A 27595-nucleotide genomic window follows, 5' to 3' on the forward strand; every position below is an offset into this window, starting at 1 on the left:
CTGTTTTATAGCAAGATAATTGCTAAGCTTACCCTGTAGAAGCAAAATTCACTGGCCAAAATATTTTATAGTGTTTCTACCTGCCAGTTTACATCCCTGATTCCAAATGTATGTATACAGTACTGTTTACAATGTGAATTGTTGTTTCTTGAAAAAACTTTATTAAAAAGCCAAACTCCCATGGGTTTGCCATGTAGAACTTCTTCATTATAATAGCAAGTATACAATTACACTGTTTTATTTTAAAGGGGTATATCATTTAGTTCTAAGATTTTAAGAGGCTTGCAATAAATACAAAAACAGGATAAGTTAAAGTCAAAGAACGATGAGAAGCAAAATGGTGAAAGAAAGAAATGTTTAATATTCACATACCTAGAATTCTGTTGAACGACTTTAAGGAGGGTTTGAAGAAAATCATGGCTTTCTGTAATGTTCGTAGAAGACCTCTTTTGCTGGTTTTGGAAGAAGCCAACCCCAAGACAAACCAGCACAAATTCTTAACATCATGTCTTCATACCTTACCAACAAATTGTAGAAGTGAACTAGAAAAGCTTGGAAAGTTGTAATTTCCAAGGAGATTCTGCTTGTTCATTGCATTAGAAAGACAGAAATAATAGATGACATTTTGAAAATTTCTATCAAATCTGGAAACATTGATGTGATAGCGGCATTGATGAGGTGGAGGATAAAGTGTGAAGTGATGCTTTTTGGAGACCAGTGAACTCATTTGGGAGATGTCTGCTTTGGCCCATCATCCAGTAAATTATTTTAGACAATGCAATGTCATGCTTCATTTCATCTTTTGGGAAAGATGCAAATAACCAAAAAACAAACCTACAAAAGGGACTTTTTATAGAAAACAGATTTTAGGGGTTAGCAACCCTTCAGTTCTACTTCCCATACTACATTTATATCACAAAATAGTACATTCCCCTTCATGACTTCAAATAGCAAAAAAAGGTCTACTCTGTATGGGAAGACAGGGAAGTATAAGAAAGATTTTCCTCATGTGTAATTACATTTTTATATATTAAATACATGAGAGTGTAAATTTCAGTTGTCTAAAAATTTACCTTTCTGAAATTCAACACTGGCTGGGTAGACAAGGTGCCCATTAGAGAAGTAATTTTTGTAATAAGACTGAAACATTGTCTAACTTAGGGAATACTTTAGTGTATGTTGGATGAATATGTTTAAATGATTCTCAGATTTGGACAGGTAAATCATTTTTATATCTTGTTGCTCAATGTGTAATAATATATAATCAGATTCTTTCCTTTGTAGGGTTTCCCTAGCCAGCAGAGCTTACATCAAGACAGCTGGACTGCGATCTACAATAGCGTGGGCAATGGCATCTCTGGCTGACATTAAGGTAAGAAAAATGTTTTCTTTCCTGTTAATAGCAAGGTTCTTTTCATAATTAACTTATACAGTCTCTTATTGATGGATATTTATGTTACTTGCTTTTTCTTTTCTTGACGCTTTTTCTTTAACTTCTTTTCTTTTTGCCATTGTACTTACAAACTGCTGCAGTAATGCTTTTATATATTATTGAACTTCTGAGAGTATTTTGGCTCTGAAAAAGCTGAGTCAAAAGTTAGCTACATTTCATTATTTCTAATGTTTTGTGTCACAGTTAGAAAATGTGGCCTGTAAAACCTCCTATTCAAGATCTGTGACCAAGATCTTGGTCAATTTTTGTAAATGTTCTATGGACATAAGATGACTTTATCTTCTAGTGAAGAAGTGTTCTCCATTATTTTTACTTACTGTGTGTTTCACTGCTCCATTTTGAAAGAAGTTTTTGAAATCTCATTATATTGTATTTTTTTAAGTTTTTGCATTTTTATGAGTTGTTGAATTATTCAGCTGTCATGTGGCTTGGTATATACATGTTCATGACTATCAATACATCATTGTGAAGTGTGCCTTTTTGTTACTTAAGTCCTCTTTATCTTGGTTAAGTTTAAATTTAAGTCTCACTGTCTTACTAATATTTTCACTCCTTTTTGTTTGCATCAGCCTAATATTTCTTTGCCACTGCTTTTTTTTCAACTTTACATATTTTTTACAAACACATAGCTATTTTTACTCCACTCTGATGGTCTCTCTTTCAGTGAGAGAATTCAGTAAATGTTGTGACAGATAGACTTGATTATATTCTTCCTGTTTTTATTCTGTTCATAACTTCTCACACTTTGTTTCCTTCTCTTATTTTCGCTAGTTTGACCAAGTTACTTGCTAATCATTTCATTGTTCTCTTTGTGGTTAGAGATTTTACTTCACTGTTCTATTCCATTACAGTCCTTTTCCCAGCTCTCTTAACTAAATATATATGACTCTACTCTTAATTTAAAACAGAACATCAACTACTCCCTCTGCCAAGACACACTGTTTTTACCAAGGCACTCCAATTTTCCCCAACTTCCCCCTCTTCCCTGTCATAAGATGAGACCTTTAGAGTACTTTTTTCTCTTCTCCTCTCTACAGTGAGACCTTTGAACATTTTTACCCCTTTCTCTCCCAAGCCCCAACTACTGGAGAAGCTAAATTATTTATTATGTACCAGAACTTTGCTTGAGTATGCTCTTGGGTTTCAAAAGTTCTTAGCACTTACACAGCCTATTCTTAATCATTAGATAGAATTCCACGTAATACACACATATTTTTATATACACACACACAAAGATACATTACAAGGTGTGTTGCTTCTTGCCATTTCTCTTCTTCTCTTTGTCTTGCCCTGTTTGAGGCCTCTGCTCTGGTTTACTTGTTGCTTGGGTAAAGTCTTGTCTTAGGTATTTTCCTCAAATGTGGTATTTAAACGATATACTGTCTGAATTCTTTGTATCTTCAAATTTCTTCCTGTTATCCTGGGTATCTCTATCTTGGCTGGGTATAGGATTCCTGAATTGCAGTTCTTTTCTCTCAGAGGTCTGTAGATGCTGTTCCATTGTCATTTAGCTTCCGGTGACACAGATGAGCAGACCATGCCAGTGGGATTTTTCTTTTCCTTTATAACTACTTTGTTCCTTCTTTTTGGAAACTTGTAAGGTGTTTCTCTTTAATCTTAAAGCCCAGGAATGTCACCAGAACATGCTTATGTATATGTCTTTTCTATTTAGCCCAGACCTTGTTGAGTCTTAGATTCTGGCCATCACTTTCTGGGTGGGAAGCTTTGGGCAGAATACTTAAGATCTTTGTGCCTCAGTTTCTCATTTGCAAGATGAAAAGAGTAGTAATATCTCATGGGATCATGACAAGATTAAATGAATTAGCATTAATAAAATGATTAGAACAGTGCCTAACATACAGAAAGTGTCTAAGTATTAGCTGCCATTTTGGTAATAATAAATAATTATACCAAAATTATAGTTAATAACTAGAACTATAATTACTATTTCAAATATATAATTATAAAAATTATTATTTATTTTTACTTCTCCGGCCTAAGCACTTTTTCTTCCATTATTTAATTATTGCCTCAACTATTTAGTGAATTTAACTTTAAACTACTCTCTTTTTCCTACTTCTGAAATTCCTATTATGAGCATGTTAAGCTTCCTGGCTCTATCCTCCAAGTCTCCTATCCTTTTGACATGATTTCCATCTCTTTATATTTTGGCCCTGCATTTTGAGTTATTCTTGAACATTATCTTCCAAATTACAAGAGTCACAGAGACATGCTCTATTTTAATTTATTTATATTTTTAGCTTAAAAAAATCCTGACTTTTTAGCTTCAAAAGGTATGTGTGTCACATTTGAATATCTCTGAAAGCTCTTCTTTTATTCAAATATTGATCTGTGTTCTCCAGTAATTAGTAATTCTGTTTTACTAGGTGTGTGTTCCGATTATTCTGCCTATTTACTCTAAAACTACTGAGGGACCTCCTCCTTTTTTTTTTTTTAGATGTGCCATTGGTTTTTGTTTGTTTGTGTGTTTTGTTTTAGCTCACTAGGGCTAAAATGTGACTGTTAAGTATTTTAAATGGCCAGAATCCTATAGATGGTAAAAGGCAAATGGATCTCTGGCACCCCAGGCTCAGCAGTGTAAAGAGAATCTGTCAGTCCTGCTGAGATACCTGGAGGAAACTTCTCTATTCACTGACCTCTCTTTGAGTCCATAGATCTCTGAAGACCAAGCTCTTCCCTAGTTCCACTGATTCTCCCCTCTGGGTTCCACTGCTGTTCTCTAATCACTACCCAACCCACAGCAGGGAGGCCCCACACATGTTCCTTTTTCTGGGACTGTGACAGAGCCTAGGGCTTCTCTTAGCGCCAGTTGCCTCTAGGTCTGAGCATCACTTGGCTCAGCAGAAGCAAAAAGCTTAGAGTTGAGAGTGGAGGAGGGAGCCTCTTTCAGATTACCAGGTACCCAGAACCCATGATTTTCTTTTTTTTGTTTGATTTAAATCTTTAGTTCAGATTTTTTTAGTATAAAGAAAGAGGTATGGTTAATTTTTTCCCAAACTGCCAGTGGTTTCACCAGAGTTTGTATTTAAATATAAATTTATATAATCACCTACACATTTGAAATGTTACCTTTGTTTTAATATAAACATGTTTTTCAGAAAAGTCAAAAGTAAATGATCAAAAATATACAAAGATAATGCTTGATAAAACTTTTCCTTACTGTGTATTTGCCCTGGGACTACAAAAAGTAAGAAATGTCTCTCTAAATGTGACCACTGGCAAAGGAGGTCTGTTAAAGAACCTAGGAAATGGCATAGTAGAGTTCTTTTGGAAGGAATGTGGTAGTGACCCACAGTCTAAGTGACCCCAGTATCCAACCTGATCCGTTTGCCTCTTTGGAGCTTGGTACCCAGAGCAGTACACAGACAGCTCAGCCTTGGGTAAGGCCAGTGCCACTAAAAATGAAATTTAAAAATGGGATGTTTGTTATTTATCATGTTTACTATAAACTGTTCTCCTTCCTACATATCATAACAAGGAAAATCAAGTTCTATAAATCTTAATTGTTGTTGTAAGTATACAGAAATACATCTCTACCTCAGCCTGTGTCTACAAGTGTTATGGCAAGAAAAGGTCCTAAGGTAAAATAAAGCTATCTAAAGATACTTCAGGTCAGATTACGTCATTGAACACAGACCACGGGAGAGAAGGAGCACAGTGTATGGCACATTTGAGATCCTAATAAAAATGGGTTCTCATGCTATTAACAATTTTCAACAAAATTTGCATTTAAATTTTTCCTTCTGCTCCTTACTGCCCCTTCATGGGGGATTTGTGTGATATTCTCTTTAAAATTTAGTACCAGGGGAAGGCTTCTGTCTCTTGAAGAACATTTTGTTTCTTTCCATTAGGTACCATATGGCTCTGACTGAAACCTGGCTGTGCACTGAGGACTCTGCTTCCTCTGTAGACATATCAAGTGGTGGATGTCTTTTCTCCCCTATCTCGAGCACCACTGGGCCTGACAGTGGGGTACGTTCCTGCTTGCTCCTCCTTGCCCCTTCTAGACAATTGTTTTCTTCCGTCTGCCCAGAACCTCATAGTGCCTTTGAAGCACATGCCATCAGATCACCCCAGTCAGAGTTCTCTCCCTCTCATTCCTGTAAGAGTACAGACCATTATCCCGTCATGATTCTTTGGTCTCTGTAACCACTCAGTAACCTGCCTCTTCATTTCTTGGCTTCCCTATTCATCTGCTGTAGTCACATCCTAGACCTTGTCATACCCAGAAGGGTATCTCTTCCAAAAATCTCAGTTTCTTTTTTCTCCAATACAATTTATTATTATTATTATTACATTTTAGCTTGCATTTACTAAGTCTCATGGAAATATTATACTCAGAGTAACAGACCTCCAGAGAAAGACCATTAACTAAGAAAGAACAGTTTCACTTTCTTAGCATGTCAACTTCTAGTTAGCCTGCTTGCCTCCGCACCACAGATGCTTGTCTTCTTGTGATTGTTACCGTATAATTGTCAAGCCAAAGCTTGAATTTACGTGTGGCATCGGCTTGGTATTGATAATTTGTATTCAGGAATCTTGTTCTTAACCACCTCCTCTTTCCTGTTCACTTCCTTTGCTACCCAAACACAAATCTTTAACCCCACGGGGCCCTCCCGTCATTTGACCAGACCCCTGTTCCTCACCACCTGTGCTCATCCCTCCTTCACAGCTTGTATTTTTAAAAGTTCGATCATTATAGTCATTTCCTTGCCTTTTTTTTTTTTTTTTTTTTTGAGACGGAGTCTCGCTCTGTCGCCCAGGCTGGAGTGCAGGGGCGCGATCTCTGCTCATTGCAAGCTCTGCCTCCCAGGTTCACGCCATTCTCAAGCTCTCTTCCTTCTTATCTGACTTAAATAATAGAATCCGAAGAGAACTTCTGCATGTACTCCTCACCAAGTCTACCAGCATACCAGAATCTATGCCCACATACTCTGCCTTATTGTCATTACAATGAGGCAGCTGTCCTTGTTCCACACTAATACTTGTGTGCCGGATTCCATTCCCTCTTGTAGACTTAGGGATTTTTCCTTCTACTGGGTCATCCCCATCAGCATATACACCTGCTGAAATATCTTTCAACTTAAAAAAATAAAAACCCTCCCCTGAACCCATCTGTCCCTTCAGCCACCACCCCTTTAAAATGTAATCTTTCCTCTTGAAATATTGATTCCTCAAGTTTTACGTTTCTTTTATAGTACGTACTATGGTCGTCTTAATAATACCAAATTAATATTTCTGTCTGCAGGCTGGTGCATTTGTTTTAGATCCAATGTGTGGACTTGGAACAATACTTTTGGAAGCTGCTAAAGAATGGCCAGTAAGTTCTAAAGTTTGGTAAAGCAAGCAATTTATCTACTTTAATCAGTATATGTAGTATAATCACCAATTATTTACAAGTAGAATGTCTATTTGGGGATTATTTTTAATTATATGAGTTATTATTCCCTATACTCAAAATAGATTATGAGGGACTAATGAAATTGCTATGTTGTTTCTTTAAATACTATGATAAATTTAGGAAAATATGAGAGAATTCTAATCATTAGTCATGACCTAGATTATACTAATCCTCAAATTCTTTAGACACTTGTCATTGTAAATGTTAACAGATTTTTAAAATTTTAACAAAAACTTTACATTTTTTGCTACTATCATTTTAAAAGAATACCCTAAATGTGTTTTGACCTGAATTTAAAATCTACTAATTTCACTTGCCATTTGAGAAAGTGCAAGTCGATTTTCTTAACTACATGAAATATGTAATAATTTTATTTATGCTTAATATATTATTTATTTCCCCATAGGATGTGTATTATGTAGGTGCTGATGTCAGCGACTCACAGTTACTAGGTACTTGGGACAATCTGAAAGCTGCAGGCCTTGAGGATAAAATTGAATTACTTAAAATCTCTGTTATAGGTAAGATACTAAAAATGCAAAACAATTGAGAAAATGAACAATGTAAATATATTTAGAATCATAATATAAAACAAGTCTCACTATGTAAAGGTTGGTTTTACCCTTTAATATATCTGTGGGACTAATACTCAGTTTACTTCTAATAGTCTAACCTTTTTATTTTCAAAGGGTTCATAATTGGGAAGCAACAATTCTATAGTTTTCGTAAGCATGTAAAGCATGACTTCTTAAAATGTGTTTGTTAAAAAAAGAAAAAAAAAAGTGTTGCATCTGAACCATTTCTCGTATCAGAACCAGTGATCATTTAATATAGCCATAAAGAAAGCAGTGTAATAATAATTCTTTGAATTTCTTTTGAATAAATAATATGAAATGTTCTGAATTATCTTCCTGTCTTGCCTCACATTAGACAGTATCCGTGAGATACACAGGAGTAAGCTAACCACCCATCCCAATTTGCTAAACCAGGACTTTTAGTGCTAAAATCAGCAAAGTCTGGAGTAAACCAGGACAGTTGGCCACCCTGTGAGGTAGAGGGAAAACAGTACCCTGTTTAATGAAGGGGAATCAGCAGTGACACACATAACTAGGAATCAAGTCTACTGAGGCCAATCAAAATAATATTTTCCTGAGATCCCTGGCGTTTAGACAATTTTTAAAAACTATTCCTTGTTTTTTTCTTATTCCCCAAGTATATGTCTCTCCCTTAAATAATGAGTGAATTTAATTCCCAGGTAAGAACATTGTATTCTGTTGACAGTGATAGGTAGTAGATAGGTCCCAGTATCAGACCTATAAGCAGGAGGAATAAAATATGTTTAAGAAATTTTATTGTAGTAGAAAAGTAGTAAAGATGAGTATCAACAGAAGAAAATACTAGGATAACTTGCATAAAAGCATAATAAAGCATCCCCAAAGAAGAAATTGTCTTGTTGATTGAGATCTCATAGTTGTTTGCTGCCAGTGACTTTTATTTTTAAGCCTTTCTGCCAAGGTTTTTAATAGGACTCTGTGCAGGAGACACAAGTTTGTAGAGCAAACTAAGGGGTGACTAGACTGCAAGCTTTCATGATCCCTAATTTCTTTAAGAATGCTATTTCTTTGAAACCTTTAAGAAAACTGAAATTGGTTCATAAATTGTTCCAGAGCAGTGAGTTTTCAATCCTTTTACATTCTCCAAAGCACCTTGTAGGCATGAAGGAGGGAGTACTGAGTTGGCCATTGGACCTCTGTTGCACTCCCAGCTTCACTTTTATGTATTTTCACTTTAGGGGGCATTTTCTAAAAGATTTCATTTAAAAAACAGTCAGAAGTGCTCCACTGTTTGTGTGTGTGTGCTTTTTAAAGGTTCTCTGTGGTACCAGGTAACTGCATAAATCTTAGTTTTGAAAGGATTCCTCTTAGACTTTAGTGAGGGAAGGACAGAAACAGAGAGACTAGTTAAGAGACTGTTGCAACTCTAGTTATAATCCAGGTAAGAAATGACAGTGGCCTGGCCCAAGATGGTATTCAAGGAGATGTCGAGAGAAGGTCAGATATACATCTGGCAGACAGAGCCAACAGAATTTGTTGTCAGATTGGATGTGGACTATGAGAGAGAGAACATTCTAAGCTTTCTGGCTTGAGCAGCTAGAGGATGGAGTTGTCGTTACTGAGATGGGGAAGACCGATGGTGGATCAAGTTAGAGTTTAGGACCTGTTAAATTTTGCACGATTATTAGACTCTAAGTGAAGTTGTCAAGTTAGTACCTCAGTATACAAATCTGGAGTTTAGGGGATCACCAGTATAGAGAATCACCAGTATAGAGAACATTTAGTTTCATGAGATCTCCTAGGGAATGAGTGTAAGTAGAGAAGGGAAAGGGGACTGAACCTTGGAGTACTCAGATGCTTGGACTTCTGGAAGGTGAGCATCTGGTAAAGGAACAGCCGGTGATGTAAGGGAGTAAAAATCCGGGGAAGAAAGATAGATCAGCTGTGTCAGCTGCTTCTCATTGGTGGAGTACAATGAGGCCTGGTGACTGCAGACGTCAAGGGCAGCTTCCCTGGAGGGGCTCTTGAGAGAATGGGAGGAGATAACTTGAAGACAACTGGTTTAGAGCATTCTCTTGAGCAGTTTGGCTAATGAGGAGAGCATAGAAATGGGACAGTAACTGAAAGAAAGGATATTGGGGATCAAGCAGGGGTTTTTTTGAACATAGAAGTTAGAATTTTTTTGTATATAGAATGTTTGATCTCACTAAAGAGAAAGATCAAATGAAAAGGAGGAATTTGGCATGACGGAGGAAGGAGGAGAATTGCTTGTCTGCTATATCCAGGCCCCTGAGAAAGGATGGGATCCAGTGCATGAGTGGTTGGGCATGCACTTCTAGGAGCAGGGGAAGGCAGAGGGAGGAGAATAAACCTTAAAACAGGTCACACCAAACTGGTAGTGGACATAAGTGCACTCTTCTCCACTGTTGATACTGGAGATTATAATTTTTATTACAATTTTTTAAACTCTACACATTTGATAGGTTTGCTTAAATTTACCTTTCATTACTACTGAGATAAACTTTTTCATATTATATCATTTGTAAATGATTCTTCTGTGAGTTGTTTTTAGGATAACTTTCTGGAGGAAAGAATAAAACATCTGTTTTAGGTTATTTCATCATCACAACCTCTTAGTATTAAGTTTCAGTCTAGGAGGAACTATATGTCTTGCTAATACAGGGGCCAATTTTAACTAATAATTAGCCCTTTATTGCACCTACTTCAGAGGTAAACATTCAGGCTAGATAAAAGCATTTATTTTCTTCATTAATTTGGTTTTTAAGAGCTCTAATTATAAATACAATTTAGAGTGTTGAGATCTGTGAATCCCTTGTTTAAGGGATCTCATGCCTTTTTACTATAGGAATTAAGAACATTACTGACTTTAAGAGTCACACCAAGTATAAATCCTAGCTCCACCATCGTTTTTTCACTGTATGGCCTTCAGCAGAAAAACTGGACCTCTCTTTATTTTCTCATCTGTAATATTGTAATATGAAGATTATAATAATACCACTCCATAAGGCTGTGATGAGGATTTATTACATAAACACACAGAGTACAGTGTGTAACACATAGCATGAATTAGTAAGACATCTGTAAGCACTGGTATGTTGGTATACCTAGGAAGTTAGTAATAATCATTCCTATTATGACTTACATTTCTGCAAAATCACAATCTTCAGCCTCTGTGTGCATTAGTGACTTTATTTTTTCTACCTTTTTAATAAGCATTCACTTTGTTTTACGACCCTCAACTAATATAAAAAGAAATTATCTTAGCCAGGCGCAGTGGCTTTATGCCTGTAATCCCAGCACTTTGGAAGGCTGAGGCAGGCAGATCAGTTGAGCTCAAGAATTCGAGACCAGCCTGGCCAACATGGTGAAACCCTGTCTGTACTAAAAATACAAAAACAAAAAAAATTAGCCAGGCGTAGTGGCTGTAGTCCCACCTACTTGGGAGGGGAAGGCAGAAGAGTCGCTTGAACCTAAGAGGTGAAGGTTGCAGTGACCCTAGATCGTGCCACAGCACTTCAGCCTAGGTGACATGGCGAGACTCTGTCTCAAAAAAAAAAAAGATCTTTTAACATGAATAAATCATATGTATTTATTCCTAAGTTTTAATCATTATGAAAATTTAGAATCAAATGAATATTATGTTACAAGTTTTCTTAGGAAATAGCAGTTAGTCATTAGGCTTTTTTAAATCTGCAGATATATTTACATTCTCAGTATAAGATAGAAACTATAACATAAACAGATTTGAGCAAAAGAAACACATTTATGATTTAATTAAAACGGCAAAAGTATAGCTAAAAGGAAATATTTTCTTTCCTTCCAATTAGGTATTCTGTAGCTGGTCACACATCACTTAAGTGTAGGTTTATAACAAGATTATTGGCAACAGTTGTGCTTTGTTCTCAAGTGTTTCCACTCTTGTAGTAAGATGGCATGCTTTTTTCAGGACACCCATAAGCACCACATAATAAGGTGTTTGCATTTTCTTTCATACTGGTTTGTTTTCTCCTTGCTGCCTGTCCTGCCTCTGCTGGCTTGGCCTTGGTGTTCTAGCCAGGTGTCTTAGGGCCCACGCCGTATTCTGCAAGATTCATGAAGCTGCCAGGCTGCCCATTTGGGAAATCAGAGGGAAATGTGGAAAGTGATAGGGTAGGTGTATATGAAATATGTGTAGAAAATAGGGGATAAGTTCAACATAGAGAGTAGTTCACATGTTCTTGCTGCTAAAGCTTTATCATTTATTATATGGTATAAGTCCTTTTTTATTGTTTGGTAACACTTCTGTTTTGTAACAAACTCTTTCAGAAGCAATAAGGTTTTAAAAATGCATTTTTAATGAAAAAGTAAGTATTGAGCTTCTATTTCTTAAGACAGCTGATGAACATATAACTTGAGTCAATATTTGTTGATATTTACAATCCTACTGTGAAGGCCATGGCGATATCACTGACCAAATGAAACAAGTCTGTTTATAGAGGGATCTAGCATTTATCTTAAAACTCAGTAGTTCTTAAACAAATTTTTTTGTTGTTTTTTGAGACAGTCTTGCCATGTTGCCCAGGCTGGACTGCAGTGGTGCAATCTTGGCTCACTGCAACCTCCACCTCCCAGGTTCAAGCAATTCTCCTGCCTCAGCCTCCCAAGTAGCTGGGATTACAGGCACACACCATCACCCCCAGCTAATTTTTATATTTTTAGTAAAGACAAGGTTTCGCCATGTTGCCCAGGCTGGTCGCAAACTCCTGAGCTCAGGCAATCCACCCGCCTTGGCCTAACAAATTTATAAGAAAAAAACAACCCCATTAAAAAGTGAGCAAAAGACATGAGCAGATACTTCTCAAAAGAAGACATTCATATGGCCAACTAACATACAAAGAAAAGCTTAACATCACTGATCATTAGAGAAATGCGAATCAAAACCACAATGGGAAACCATCTCGTGCCAATCAGAATGGCGATTATTAAAAAGTCCAGAAACAACAGATGGTGGTGAGGTTGTGGATAAAAGGGAATGCCTTTACACCATTGGTGGGAGTGTAAATGAGTTCAACTGTTGGGAAGACAGTGTGGTGATTCCTCAAAGATCCGGAGGCAGAAATACCATTTGACCCAGCAATTCCATTACAGTGCATATATCCAAAGGAATGTAAATCATTCTAGAATAAAGATACATGCACACATATGTTCACTTGAGCACTATTCATGATAGCAAAGACACGGAATCAACCCAAATGCCCATCAGTGATAGACTGGATAAAGAAAATATAGTACATATATACCGTAAAATACTGTGTAAACATAAAAAGGAACAAGATAATGTCCTTTGCAGGGACATGGATGGTGCTTGAAGCTGTTATCCTCAGCAAACTAACGCAGGAACAGAAAACCAAACACTGCATGTTTTCACTTATAAGTGGGAACTAAACGATGAGAACACATGGTTGGGGGACAGCACACACAGGGGTCTGTCAGGGGGAGGTGGGAGGGGAGGGAGAGCATTAGGAAGAATAGCTAATGGATGCTGGTCTTATTACCAAGGTGGTGGGTTGATCTGTAGCAAACCACCACGGCACACACATTATGTAGCAAACCCACACATCCTGCACATATACCCTGGAACTTAAAAGTTGAAGGAAAAAGCATAAAAACTTAGTAATTCTAAGAATGCTAGGCCCAAAGCCAACAATTTATCACATGCAACTGAAGAAAATGCATTTAAAATATCACTCTGTGAAGTATGACTTTCCTTTTAGATCAAATGGCTATTCTAAATTTATTTTGCTCATATTCAATTGTGAGTTTTGTTATGCACCTAAGCAAAATGAAGCTGGTACTGTTAATGTGCTGGCTTCATTAGCAGAAGACCTTGGCAGATAGTTAAATGTTGCCAGTTTTGTATCAATATCATCACACGATTTAGAAAGATAATCAGTTAAGTCAATTCCAGTAGTAGCTTTGTTTCTTTTTTACTCTAATTCTTCGAAATTTCATCGGGTTTTTTTCTGTCAAAGATGCAACTTCTTTGTGAATGCTACTGTGAATTCAGTTCGGCATTGCCAGTCTGTGTGCTTATGCATTACTTTGGTGGGCCACAACATCATGCTAAAAATTAATATTCTTATTAAAACCTATGGAGCAGAAATGCACTTGAAATTTAATGTTATACCCATATAATTCATAATTACCTCCAAACAGGCTGTAGTGTCCATTGAAACAGACACTTGTCAAAATAATTGAATTTTTTTTTTTTTTAAGAGAGAGACTTGCTCTGTCACCCAGGCTAGAGTGTAGTGGTCTGATAATAGCTTACTGCAGCCTTGAACGAACTCCTGGGCTCAAGCAGTCCTCCCATCTCAGCTTCCCAAGTAGCTAGGACTGTAGGAGGTACTCACCACCATGCCTGGCTAATTTTCTTTTTTAAAAAAATAGAGATGGGGTCTCACTGTGTTGCCCAGGTTGGTCTTAAGTGATCCTCCTAGCTCAGCCTCCCAGAGTGCTGGGATTACAGGTGTGAGCCACCCCATACCTGGCCACTTTTTTTGTTTTTTTTTTTGAGACACTCACTCACTGTGTTGCCAGGCTGGAGTGCAGTGGCGCGATTTCGGCTCACTGCAACCTCCGCCTCGTGGGTTCAAGCAATTCTCCCGCTTCAGCCTCCTGAGTAGCTGGGACTACAGGCGCATGCTACCACTCCCAGCTAATTTTTGTATGGGGTTTCACCATGTTGGCCAGGATGGTCTCGATCTCTTGACCTCATGATCCACCTGCCTTGGCCTCCCAAAGTGCTGGGATTACAGGCGTGAACCACCATACCCAGCCTTCTTTTTAAAATATACACAGAACAGATGAACTGCAAACTATTTGTGTTGAAGATGACTGAATGCCAAAAAATGCTTCTGCATAACAGTACACTTTCTTTGCTTGTCCATCAGTTGGGTTTTAAAGTGTAAGCCTTCAAAGAATTACTCTGTAAATCAGCCAGAGTGTCCTAGGGTGGTGCTATGAACTTTACCAAAAAAAAGTTGCCTGATTTTGATGGCATTTTATTCAGAATATACTGGAAATCTATAATCAAAGGATTCAACAAATGAAGTGCCAAAATACATTAGCTTTTGAATTTTTTGGTGAATTACAGTTGTTAAAGCTGGTAGCAGGAAGACATTGATCATCTTTCCCTAAAAACACGAAGAAATGAACAAATATTGAAAGCTCAACAATGCACAAGACTTAATTATGAAATTCTATAAATATTCTATGGATATGGTATGGAAAGAATCTCCTGATGACTTTCCTTATTGTAATTGGATAAATTTGCAGTCTAGAATGGAATGGAATGAAATTGTGAAGGCCTTAATTTTGTATCATCTAAATTTGGTAAAACAATTAAAAGAATAATAGAGATAATTTGAGTTTTGTAAACATATTTGTCAAAGGCACTGTCAATGGAGGGACTGTGAACTGGAGGGCTGAAATATTTACCCTTTCCATATGAAAAAATAGAACTGAAAGTGTATTTCATTTACTAGAACTTGTTCAGATATTAGCACTGTAGGCAAATTATTTTTTCTCAAAAAAACAGTCTTTTATTAAACTTAAAATTTTCATTTTGCACAGATATGTTTTCAGGGCCACCATAATAAACCAATTTATTGGATAATAAATATTTCAAATATTTCAAAGCATATAATTTTCATATAAAATAACGAGCATAGTTATTTCTAGCATTCTCTTCTCAGAAATGTTCATTTGGACTATAAACTGTATGGTGACCCAATCCAGATGCCAGACTACATTTTGCGTGTTTAAGACTAATGTTTATGGACTTCTTGATTAAGATGGCAGATCGAAATTTCATTGAAAGCTTTACGCCCTCTTGTACTTACTGAAATGAGAAAAAGAATAGTAATAATCAAAGAAAACAAATTCAGCAACCAAACAAGAGAAGGTCATAATCTAATGCAATAAACCTCAAAATATATTTTGGCCACGATAAAAAGAAAATGTTATAGAGCATTTGACAATAGAATAGTGGTTATTTACAAGGTTCTGAGATGCTGTTTACAAAGTTACCAAAGCAAAGTGTAACCCAAAAATATTATGCCTAACCAAAACATCATCTTAAGGACAAACATTTTGAAATATGAAAAAGTTCCGACAACATTTCACACTAAGTCCTTTGGGGAAAAGTATTTAATCCAGGCATTAAGAGATTAATCGGCTGAGAAATGGAGAAAATCAAGGCAAAATGATTAGTGATAAGGATGAAATTAATTTAACTGTAGAACTAAGTTTAAACAATTATGGGAATTACTGTTAGGAGACAGAATATGAATATTATAAACCTGGACAATAGAATAAACAGAAAGAACAAGGAACAAAAATAGGAAGAAGGGTATGTTCAGTTTTATAAAGTGCTCAATGAACCTGGTCTTTAGTTTAAATATATGCATGAAAAGACATCTTGAAGGCCCATAAATCCCTTTGGAAGAAAGTATCTTGGGGCCATAGTCCTGAGTTTTAGGAAATGTTTACCCATTTTTCTCCTGGAAGTAGGAAAAATAGGGCAGTTTTTTTCTTCAAAACAACTGGTATTTTAAAACTAAATTTTTTTTTCATGTTCTTGAATCATCCTGCAGAGATGTAAAAAAGAGATGATTTTTACTTGTTTTGAGCTATGTTTCTATTTCAGAATCTTAGCTCATTAGTTACAAGCAAATTTTTTGTTCACAAGCAGTATTTAAAGCATCTAATAATTTAAAAGATTTTACCGTATGTTGAATCATATCGGTCAGGTGCTCATGGTTCTAGGAGTACCTGCGTCTAAACCTACGGAGATGGGGACGACAATCTGTTTTACAAAGACCTTTCAGTTGATTCTAATACGCACTAAGTTGTAGTTTCCAGATGATACTGATGCTACTGCTATGGGGACCACACTTTGAGAACCACTGCTAGAGGAAAGGAGAGCAGGAGAGAGGCCCACCTGGAAGTAGTTGCCCTACCTCAACCTTGGATGCCCAAGAATGAGGGAGAAGGGGATACTACTGTGTTCTGCAAAGCTTTTTTGAAGGATGGCACACTGGTTTCCACCTGGCTGTCATCTCCCATTTACATCAGAGAGGGACATTATAAATAATGACCACAAAGCAGCTAACAGTTACTGAATGCTCACTTTGTGCCAGGCCCTGTTCTAAATGTCTTCCATATATTAACCTCTTTTATTGACTTCTGAGGTACATAATCTTATTCCATTTTACAGATGAAGAAACTGAAGCAGTAATTTCCCAAAGTCCCACAGTTAGTGAGCAGCAGAGCCAAATGCAAGCTGTCTGACTCCAGAGCTTATGCTCTCAACCACATCAAGAAAAGCTTTGATTATTTTATGCTCTATTGGAAGATGACGCTGCTTAGTTCTGGAGTTTTTTTTAAAAATTATTCCCTTCCATCTATATGAAGTTTATGTATTCAACTTCTAAAATTATTTAAAGCAGTTTAGCATATTATATAATATAGAGCAGCAAAGTTCCCAATAAAAATGGAGACCCAGAAGAAAAAAATCAGTGTTCCTAAACCTGGACATAATGGGCAGCTAACTCATATGTAGTACTGTGTGTGTAGTTAAGGCAAAAGAAAGACTTGGGATTAAATTCAAAAGTAAATTACTACATGCTTCCTCATAAATAAAACATTTGAGAACTATGGTTGCCTTCGTTGTCTATTATTGTCTTTAGTCATTTTGTAAATGGATGTGTACTATATCAACACCCTAAAACCATGAGGTTAAAACATAACTTGGAAAAAAGGAATTCCTGTCTCAGCTTAAAAGAATATTATCCTTTTTTTTCCGAATAATCTACTCTTCTATTAACCCCACATAAGGGTTAGAACTAGGAGAGATCTAGCAAGTAGTCATTAGACTTTCCGAGATTACAAAGCACTTTTTGTTGCTAACTTTCCTACCAACAGAAACTTTTGATATTTAGCGAAGGTTATTTAAATTTCATTACATTTCTGCAAAATTAGGTACTATTCAAAATGAAAATTGGGACATCTGTCTTATGAGTATTTAACTGAATTTAGGAGATGGATGAGAAGTAAAATAAGTAAAAAGTGGAAAGTACATCTAGAAGATGTGGATGTTAGGGTAGAGTGTACTGTGTTACCTTCTGATAATGTAACTTCTGAGAAGAAAACATTAAGATAATAAAGCAATTTAGAATTAATCAGACAATAATTTTTAGTGATAATCATTGTGTTGATTATTGATTATGTATCCTTTTCTCTAGTCTTAGAACTTAATAGATATTCTTAACCTTCCAAATTCTCTTTTAAAAATACAATGATAGCTATGGATCCTCTCCCTCAAAAACAAGTAGATCTAAACGTACAGTTTTAAAATGGGAAATGAAAGTTGTAGAATATAATTTTGTGGAAGATTTTTCTAGGCAACTTAGTGGAGCTAGCAGCTTTCTATACAAGCTATATATTTAGAGAATTGAGTTTTCTGGCTAATGTAAAATTCTGCTTAACTTACATTTTATTGTATCTGAAAAACCAATTTTCAACGAACAGAATACAATAACTATCATTTATCATTAGTGATTGTGAAAGCATTTTGGGATCTTGTAATTACTTTAAAACAATATTAGCAACCCTAAATGTTAATCTGTTATGCAAAAATAATCCTGTGTACTTCAATTTTCTCATTATTTAAGTTGTAAATATTTGACCCTACTGTAATAGGATTCTCTGATTTCTATATTTCAGAATTGCCATTGCCTTCAGAAAGTGTTGATATTATTATTTCTGACATTCCATTTGGGAAAAAGTTTAAGTTAGGAAAAGACATCAAAAGCATTCTACAAGAAATGGAAAGGTAAGTTGTTGAATTTATTTTCATAATTTTTTTAGCTACTGGGCATTTAACCGAAATACATCATAGCTCTTCAGTTAAGGTCTGATTGCTTTTTAGCAATTTCCCAGAGTTTTTGTAGCTTAATTTTCTACGGTTTTAAGTCAGAAGTTTATAATTGAAATAAATGTTATCCATATCATCTTACACTATAAATTTTATTCAGAAAAAAATTAATTTTCTATTATGTACTGAGATTTGAATGTATGAAATAGTGACCTATATTTCAGTCAGTGGTCTGAAGCAAAATTTTACATATTTGCTTCCATCCCTCACAAAAAAAAAAAAAAAAAAAAAAAACCTGCCTTCTCTGTGTTAATCCCCCACACTTAACAGATGAGAATCTGGGGCACAGAAAGATTAACTTTCTTATGATCACTCAGCTACTGAACAACGGAACAGAATTCTGTTAAATAAGGAACCTTCCATAACATAGAATGGGCAACACCTTATTATTTATTGTTGTCTTTGTCCATTTTCTGTTGCTATGAAGGAATACTGGAGGCTAGAGAATTTGTAAAGAAAAGAGGTTTACTTGGCTCATGATTCTGCAGTCTGTAAAAGAAGCACAGTGCCAGCATCTGCTCAGTTTGTGATGAGGGCCCCAGGCTGCTTCTAGTCATGGCAGAAGGCAAGCCTGGTGTGCAGAGATCACATGGCAGGAGAGGAAGCAAGAGGGAGAAGGGGGAGGTGCCAGGCTCTTTTTAACAACCAGCTTTCCCTGGAACTAATAGAGTGAGAACTCAATTATCACCCCTCACAGGGAGGGCATTAATCTATTCATGAGATATCTACCCACATAATCCAAATACTTCCCATTAGGCCCCATCTCCAACACTGGGGATCAAATTTCAACATGAGGTATAGGGGGACAAACATCCAACCTATAGCAGCTGTGAAATGAAAATGTGAAAGTATTCATCTTATGGTTTCTAATGACATAAGGGAATATAATTCAGTGGAAGCATTCCTTTGAGAGATTGAAACAATGAGGCATGGATATGCATTTTTCTGATGGTTTAAATTGGTAAAGAAGAGAACCTAGAATGCATACAGTTATGAATGGACATGAATATAAGAGGTCAGTTGATACTAAATTGTCTAGCTGGGCATTTGATAACATACATTTCAAGAGCCTGCTATGTAAATAATGGGTCACCAATTTAAAATATGAGCCATGTGTTTTAGATGGAGAAAAATCAGGGTCAAGTCTAACATTCTATAAGGAAAATTAAATCTTGACACTTAGTCTAAGCTCAACTAAAAGTCATCTCACTGCATTTTGGGAGCTGAGTGTCCCATGCTTCTCTAGGGATTATCTTATTTCTAAGCAACTTTCCCTGCTACCCAGTTGCCTAACTCTTGAAATATTACCTGAGACCTCTCCTTCTGGACAGCACCTATAATTCAGACATTTCATGAGCACCTGTACTCCCTGCTGCCCAATATCACATTCACCTTGAGCAGATTTGGCAACCCTGACTTCATATAAAAATCATTTCAGGAGCTTTTAAAAAATACTGATCCCTGCTATCCATCCCTCCCCACGAAGGCGCTAACTTAATTTATCTGGTGGAGGACTCAAGCATCGGTAGTTCTTAAACACTCCCAAGGTGATGCTGTAGTGCAGCCATAGTTAATGACTGCAGTCTTTGAACCTAACTAGATAATCTGCATCTATACCTTTAACCAGTTAATGGTGAGATACTAATGTGTGAGCAACGATTTACATTTAACCTAGAAGCTTCCAGAGAGATGGTGGCTTACTCTAACTGAAAATCTAATGCTGCATATTATAGCACCTCTACAAGTCAGTGGAGGGCAGTATTATGAGTAGACAGTTCTTTCAGCCTAGTAAATTATACCAGCCTGACTTTCTCTAGGTCAGGCTGGTATAGGATGGGTTTGGTTTTTATTCCAGGTGATTGACTGAAAATGAGACAGTAATAGATGTGACAGCCCTCACATTGTCACAATGTGATATTTAAATACTTAAGAATCAGGAAAATGCATATTCCTGACTTCCTGCAAAACTAAAGTGCCTCAGTGGGACCAGTTTAAAGTGTATGTATTTGGATATAAGGGACTTTTCCTTCTGTGACCAAGCTTCCTTGCCACCTGTCCCCAACCTTTATGTCTGACTTTTGTTTTTTTTTTTTTTATGGTTTGAAGTTTTATACAGGCAGTGTGGCATAATATAGTGGTGAAGTATAGGCTTTGGAGACAGACTACCTGAGTTCCAGTCTTGGCTCTATTACTTAATAGTTCTTCAGTCACAGGCATATTGCTTAACCACTTGCCTGTCTTTAATACCCACTTAATGGCATTGTTCTGAGTCAGTGGATTTAAAGCTCTTACAACAGTGCTGGCCACCTAGAACTTACTCAGTATCTGTTATCACTTACCTGATTTTTTAGTGTATACCACTTAAAATCCTTTTGGGAAGTATGTGAGGATATATTTAAATATATCGGAGTACACATAATTTTTATCCCAATGGTTTACTGATAGTTTAAGGCCCTAGATAGAAAATGGAAGGGATAGGAAATTGTGTTCATGAAAATACAACAAACCTGTTCATAACAGGCAGTGGAAATAGTACTGTATGTACTACAGAGCTGGACTCTTTGAGAAAGGACATGTAATCAGAATTAAAGATTGTCAGATAAATGATTACTCTGGTGGCATGAGCTATGCATTCTCAGCTCAATTATTTCCTCCTTTAATGTATTAAAGGATTATGGGTACAGAGCATTGTCAGGAATTCAGAGAAGTACATTTGAGTTTTCTCCTCAAATGTAACCGTGCAAATACATGAGCAAAATTAAAAATTCACCTTGCACCGCTTGAAGGAAGAAGGCATTGTGTGCCAAAGAGGCTTGAGATGGTTTCAGGAAGAAGCCAGATTTCAGTGAAATTTGGAAGTGAAGACAGAATTGAAAAGGAGACCACATCATGTTTATATGTACAGATGTTTATTAAGTATTTCTTGAGTGAGCAGTACAGCAGGATGTGTGTTCATGGAACAATGAGTACACCAGACTGCCTGGAGCAAAGGATTTATAGTAGGTGGTTAAGACTTAATGTGTTCCATGGACAAATAATTTAGGATTATTTGTACCATCTACTCCTAGTTTTTCAGGTTCACATACGAAAGAGCGATCTCTTATGCTGTTTGATACAGACTTTCCCCAACTTATTGACCGCAGAGTTTTATCTTAAGAAATAGTAATATTGTATTCTTCTTCTTATCATCACTGATACACTAGTGTTCAAAGGAATACAATTTGGTAAACATTGCTTTATAATTCTGAATAGCTTTCATAGCAAGAAATTATGTGTTTCTGGGCACAGTAGCTCATACCTGTAGTCTCAGCAACTCAAGATGCTGGGGTGGAAGGATCACTTGAGGCCAGGAATTCAAGACTAGCCTGGACAACATAGCAAGAACTCATCTCTAAATAAATAAAAAATTAAAAAATTAGCCAGGTGTGGTGGCATGCACCTTCAGTCCCACTACTTGGAAGGCTAAAGTAGGAGGATCGCTTGAGCCCAGGAGTTGGAGGCTGCAGTGGGCTGCGATCAAGCTACCTGGGTGACAGACTGAGACCCCATCTCTAAAAATAAAAGAAATTATGTGTATATGAACTAGGTGACACCAGTAGCTTGAGGTATGATCAAGCTGCCTGGGTGATGGAGTGACCCCATCTCTAAAAAAGAAAAGAAATTATGTGTGTATGATCATGGAAAGATGCCTAGAAGGATATTTATGGAAAATGTTAATCTCAGAGTAGCAGGATTTCAGGTGATTTTCACTTTTTCTTCATTATTTGAACAAAATTACAATAAATGGTGACTGTCCTGTTAGGCATCTTGTCATGGACATATGCACAAAAGGATACATGTTTTCTACTCTACATAAATAGGATTGTCCTTAATGTACTGTAGCATTGCTTTTTTTCTACTCAACAATGTCATGAATCTCCTTTCTGATCATCAGTTTTTACAATATACATTATAATTTTCAGTGGTTGCCACATTATACGTATGTACCATTATGCAACCAGTGCTTATGGATGAATATTTAGATAATCCCCAATTTTTTATTTTAAAAAAGAACTATTCTTTGAACGTCCTTGCATGGTTTTTCAAACTTAACTATATGGCCAAGCACCACAGTCACAGTATCACAGTTTCTTCATCTGCAAAATGACAGTGCTATAGAGCATACTTAGAAAGATAATTCTGAAGTTTAAACGATATATAATACAGAGCATATCCAACTCCCTGGCACATATTAAGTACTCAATAAATATTAGCTATATCACCATTATTATCACTGTTATTCTACTACTACTACTGTTACATCTTCTTAGGATAATTTCCTAGAAGTGAGATTGCTGGGTCAAAGGTTATATACATTTCATATTTTTGATACATTATTGATAAACTATTGCCCCAAAAAGTTATTTCAGTTTCTGTCTTCAAGAGTACTCATTTTCCCATCCACTTCTTCCTTGCTCAGTAGAAGAGGTTTCCCTCTTCCTGCAAGGGTTTATCCTCTCAGTTCCTTCCTCCTCAAGGATCACACTCTGCCCACTTCTCATTTTTATCTTCTGCCTACTCATCTGCCGGTTCTTTCCAGGAGATTCATTTATCCCTTCCCCAGACACGTTTGGAAGTCTTTGCATCTCCCATGCACTTCCATGTACTTGGCCCCGGGGATTACCGCAGTGAATACGACAGGCAAGGTCTCTGACCATTCATTGTGAGAAGACAGATGGTTAATCAGTAAACAAACTGGATAATGTCAGATCATGACTGGTACTGTGATGGACATAAAACAAAATGTTTTGCTTTAGAGTGAGAGAAAAGTAGTGGTTACCCTAGCTAGGTAGTCAGGAAAGGCCTCTCTGGGAAAGTGATATTTGACTGTGGGGCGTGAGTGATGAGAATGAGTGATAAACGCACGGTGAAAAGCAATTCCAAATGTCCTAAGGTGAGAAGCAGCTTGGTGAGTTTGAGCAGCTGAAGGAAGGTCAGTAAGCAAAGAAAGCAGGCAGTGACATCAAAAAGGTAGGTAAGGGTCAGATTGTGTAGGAGCCTTGGATGCCAGAGTAAGGGGGTTAGAATGTATTTGAAGTACAGTGCAAGCAACCGAGGAGTTAGCAAAGAATTTACATTTGTCTTCTGTATGGAAACGGAAGACAGAGTGGGAGGGGCGACAAGAATGGAAACAAGACCTGTCTACCAGATTGTTGCTGTGGTCCAGGCAAACTATGAATGAAGTAGACAAATATATGATACAATTTAGAGACAGAATTGTCTAGCTTTGCTGATGGATTAGACTAGGGAAAGCTACCTAAGCTTCTTAGATTTTTGCTGGGCATGAGGCAGATTACCCTTAACTCTTGGTCCTTTAGCTGCCACTCTGTTTCTTTTCCTGTACAGCTGAACTTCTTGAAATAAAAGTCTACACTTGACACCTCTGCTTCCTCACTTTCCAGCCCCACTCTACCCTGGCAGATGAGCATCTGCTCCTGCCTTCAGCTAGGATTGCTGTCCCTGGGTTCACTGATGATTTCTCATAGTCCTGATCACCTGTTAGTCCTATAGCATTTGTTATTTTACATATATATATAATTTATATGTATATAAATTATATATATTATAAATATATATTATATATATTATATATAAATATATATATTTTTTACACATGTATGGGTGTAAAAAATAATTTTATTTTAAAGACAGGGTCTCTCTCTGTTGCCCAGACTAGAGTGCAGTGGTGCAATCTCAGCTCACTGCAACCTCTGCCCCCTGGGCTCAAGCAGTCCTCCAATCCCAGCCTCCCAAGTACCTGGGATTACAGGCACACGCCACCACACCTGGCTGATTTTTGTATTTTTTTGGTAGAGACATGTTTTGCCACGTTGCCCAGGCTGGTCTCAAACTCCTGTGCTCAAGCGATCCTCCCACCTCAGCCTCCCAAAATGTTGGGATTACAGGTGTGAGCCACCATGCCGGCCCTATAGCATTTGACACTGTTGAAACTGTTTCCTTCTTGAAACTGTACTTCTTTGGCTTCGTTGACATCACTGTTGTCCAGATTTTCTCTGAGGATGTCTACTTCATGGGTCTTCTCCTCCGTCACTTTTTAAATGTGAAATATCTGCTCCCTGTCCCATTTTCTCTTCTCAACCTGTACTGCCACCCCAGGTGATCCCATCCACCATTATGGCTTTAGCTACCATTTACTGTATCTTTACCTCAAGGCCTGGTCTTTTCCATTACTCCAGGCTGTGTATCCAGCTCTCTGGTGGAATCCGCACTTACGTGTTCCTTAGGTACATCAGCACGTTCCAAGCTGAACTCCTTACTCCCCTCCTCCCTCCACCTCCCACCCGCTGTGACTCACCCACCCACTGAGCTGCTTTCAGAGCTGCCTCCTCTCCACTTCCTCCCGTCTTTGCTGCTTTTTCTGCTTCCAGCACCCTCCCTTGCTGCAGCCGCTTGGCTTGCCGTTGCTTTGCCTGGCTCATTCCTGCTTGTCTTTTAACGCATAGCACAGGTATCTTCCTCTGGGAAATTCTCTCCTCTGTCCCGTGCTCGGGTTTGGGACCCACCTCATGTTCCCAAGCCCCTCATGCTTGCCTTGATTATAGCATTTTCACATCCTTTACTCGCCTCTCTCTCCCAAAGAGATGTTCAGTGATCTCTTGGCAACTTACAGGGCTATGTCACGGGACACAGGCAAGTGTTTTCATCACTTTTTCCACATAAGTGCTACATAGACTTTGATAATTGAGTAAATGCATTCTCCTCAAGAAGCTGACATTTCAAGATCTGCCCTTCTTTTTCTGATTTTTCCTTCGCCATTTCTTTGTTCGTGTCCTAACTCTTTCCTGTTAACTTTCTTTTGCTGTCAGGCTACTGCTTTTAATACATGCAGTCTTTAGGATTCTGTCATTCGCCTTTTCCTTTATACAATCATTTATTGGACTGTGACTACAAATTACTTTGAGGCTTGCCTTTTAAGTAGAGTAAAAATAGATAATTAAAGCAGATTTGTACTAGGGATTTCATAATTACTATAATGAATATACATTATAGAAGATACTACCTAATTATCAAAAATCCTTGTATTTAAATGGATAAAATTAAATTTCAAATTAAAAACATGAACCATTTTAAATGAAGTGGGATTGTTTGTTGTCTAGAAAGGAGAAAGATAGCAATTACCATTTTTTTTTTGTCACAGAGTGCTTCATGTTGGCGGAACCATTGTATTGTTGCTTAGTGAAGATCACCACAGGCGCCTTACAGATTGTAAAGAGAGCAGCATCCCTTTCAATTCCAAGGACAGTCACACACATGAACCTGGAATTAAAAAGTGCTTGAATCCTGAAGAAAAAACCGGTGCATTCAAGACAGCGTCAACTTCATTCGAAGCCAGTAACCACAAATTCTTAGACAGAATGTCACCATTTGGCTCCTTGGTACCAGTGGAATGCTACAAAGTTAGCCTTGGAAAGACAGATGCGTTCATATGTAAATATAAGAAGTCGCACTCTTCTGGACTGTAGCAGGCTTGCTGCCATCAGCCGGGTTCAGGCCCTTGTAAGTTAGCTGTACAGCAGAAGTTTGCTATCTCTAGGATTCATATAGCACCCACAGAGCTCCAAGTAACCAAATTCCCCCAAAGACAGGAGGTGTGGCTGATGGGTACACATGCTTGGTAAGAGTTTCTGCTTTATATTCTAAAGTACTTAATGTTTTTGACAAAAAAGTTACCGAATATTTTTTAGACTTAAGTTTTATCTTCTGTCAGAATGTGAAAAGTTCTGCCCAGTTTCTGAGCAAAAACTTCAATTTCAAAATAAAGGTTTTCAGGGGTTCACTTAAGTGTATCACAATCAACACCAGACGGGATATTTTAACTATCAGATTTTCGGAAATGTAAAAACCTTTATATGTAACTTCTTCTGATATTAAACTTGATTTTTGAGCCTGTAATTTTCTTCTCCATTGGAATGAAAATAATTTATATTTGCAATACATTTTATATGTTTATTATGTAAACCAACAGTGAGAATAATAACTGAATTAAGCCAGTATCCTTCAAAACATGATGGAAAATGAAATTTCCTTTTTTTCTAAAAGCATTCATACACTGTCACCTCGCCCTTATTTATATAGAAAGTCAGTTTGTTTCTTATGTTCACTATCTGAGAAAAAGAAACAGTAAGTTGAGGAGAATATATGCTCTGGTTTAATGTTTTTCAATAGTGTGATAAAATTGTTCAACTTATTGGCAGCTTTAGTGGTATTTGAACAACTTTGCTATGTTTGGGAAATTTTCCACCCTGTGAATCAGCTCCCCAAAGCAGAAGTCATAAAATCTGTTTTCCAGCCAGGGTGTGGAAACCTGGGCCCCTGGTATGAGGTGCACCCATGTGCAAGCTATGGCATTTGTGCCCAGTGGCAACACAAAGCGATCTTCACCAGAACATTCCTCTCCTGAGGTTTCAGCACTGCTCTTGGCTACGTAGCCACCGCTAAGCTTCTCTCTCTGGCCTTCCTAGGAAATTCTAAGAGCCACCTACTAATCTTGAATACATTTCATTTTTGCTAAAACTAAGTAAATGTGGTTGTGTTGTTAACAGCTGGGACTCTGATAATGGAGATTGATACTCTGAGGGGTTTCAAGCAACAGGCCCCCAGTAATGTGAATTTGTTACTCGTTATCTGGCCTACTTGGGTTTAAGGCAGTGAGAATACAGCTAGTGTTATAGAAAGTGTATGGCATGTGATGGTGAAACAGTTCATAATGCCTGTGCTTACCTGATGCTCTGGGAAACACCAAAAACCTGAGGAATACGAGCACTATGAGGCGGGCTATCTGCTTTTGGTAGAACTTGACAACTCAAAGGAAAAGCAAGATTTCTGTAGACCTTACTCCTTGGGTTAAAGCAGGGGTCTCAGCCAGCGGCAATTTTTGGTCCTCGGAAGACATATGGCAATGTCTGCAGACATTTTTGATTACTTGAAGGAGAAGAGAGATACTCCTGGCATATAGTGGATACAGCGGATAAAGGATGAGAGATTAGGTTAACAAGGTAATGGGTGGCAGGTAGAGGTGGTATATTAGATGAGATGGGGCCTTGAAGACTATTTTAAGGGCTTTAGCTTTTACTCAAAACCACTGAAAGAGTTTTGAATAGGTGATG

General features: G+C 37.3%; 1 protein-coding gene across 5 annotated transcripts in view; it reads left to right on the forward strand.

Moving 5' to 3' along the window:
- Positions 1–26381, forward strand: part of THUMPD2 (THUMP domain containing 2) — a 42648-nt gene extending 16267 nt beyond the window's left edge. For 4 of the 5 annotated variants that reach the window (XM_515428.8, XM_063789946.1, XM_063789947.1 and 1 more), the window contains 5 exons: positions 1285–1372; positions 6723–6794; positions 7282–7396; positions 18218–18326; positions 25627–26381. In XM_515428.8, coding sequence (XP_515428.2) covers positions 1285–1372; positions 6723–6794; positions 7282–7396; positions 18218–18326; positions 25627–25951 — 709 coding nt within the window. In that variant the 3' untranslated portion in view covers positions 25952–26381. The remainder of the gene's footprint in view (positions 1–1284; positions 1373–6722; positions 6795–7281; positions 7397–18217; positions 18327–25626) is intronic. The other variant, XM_016948402.4, reaches the window with a different exon arrangement.
- The last annotated feature ends 1214 nt before the right edge of the window (positions 26382–27595 follow it).

Source organism: Pan troglodytes, chromosome 12 (assembly GCF_028858775.2).
Source record: "Pan troglodytes isolate AG18354 chromosome 12, NHGRI_mPanTro3-v2.0_pri, whole genome shotgun sequence".
Lineage (NCBI taxonomy): Eukaryota > Metazoa > Chordata > Mammalia > Primates > Hominidae > Pan > Pan troglodytes.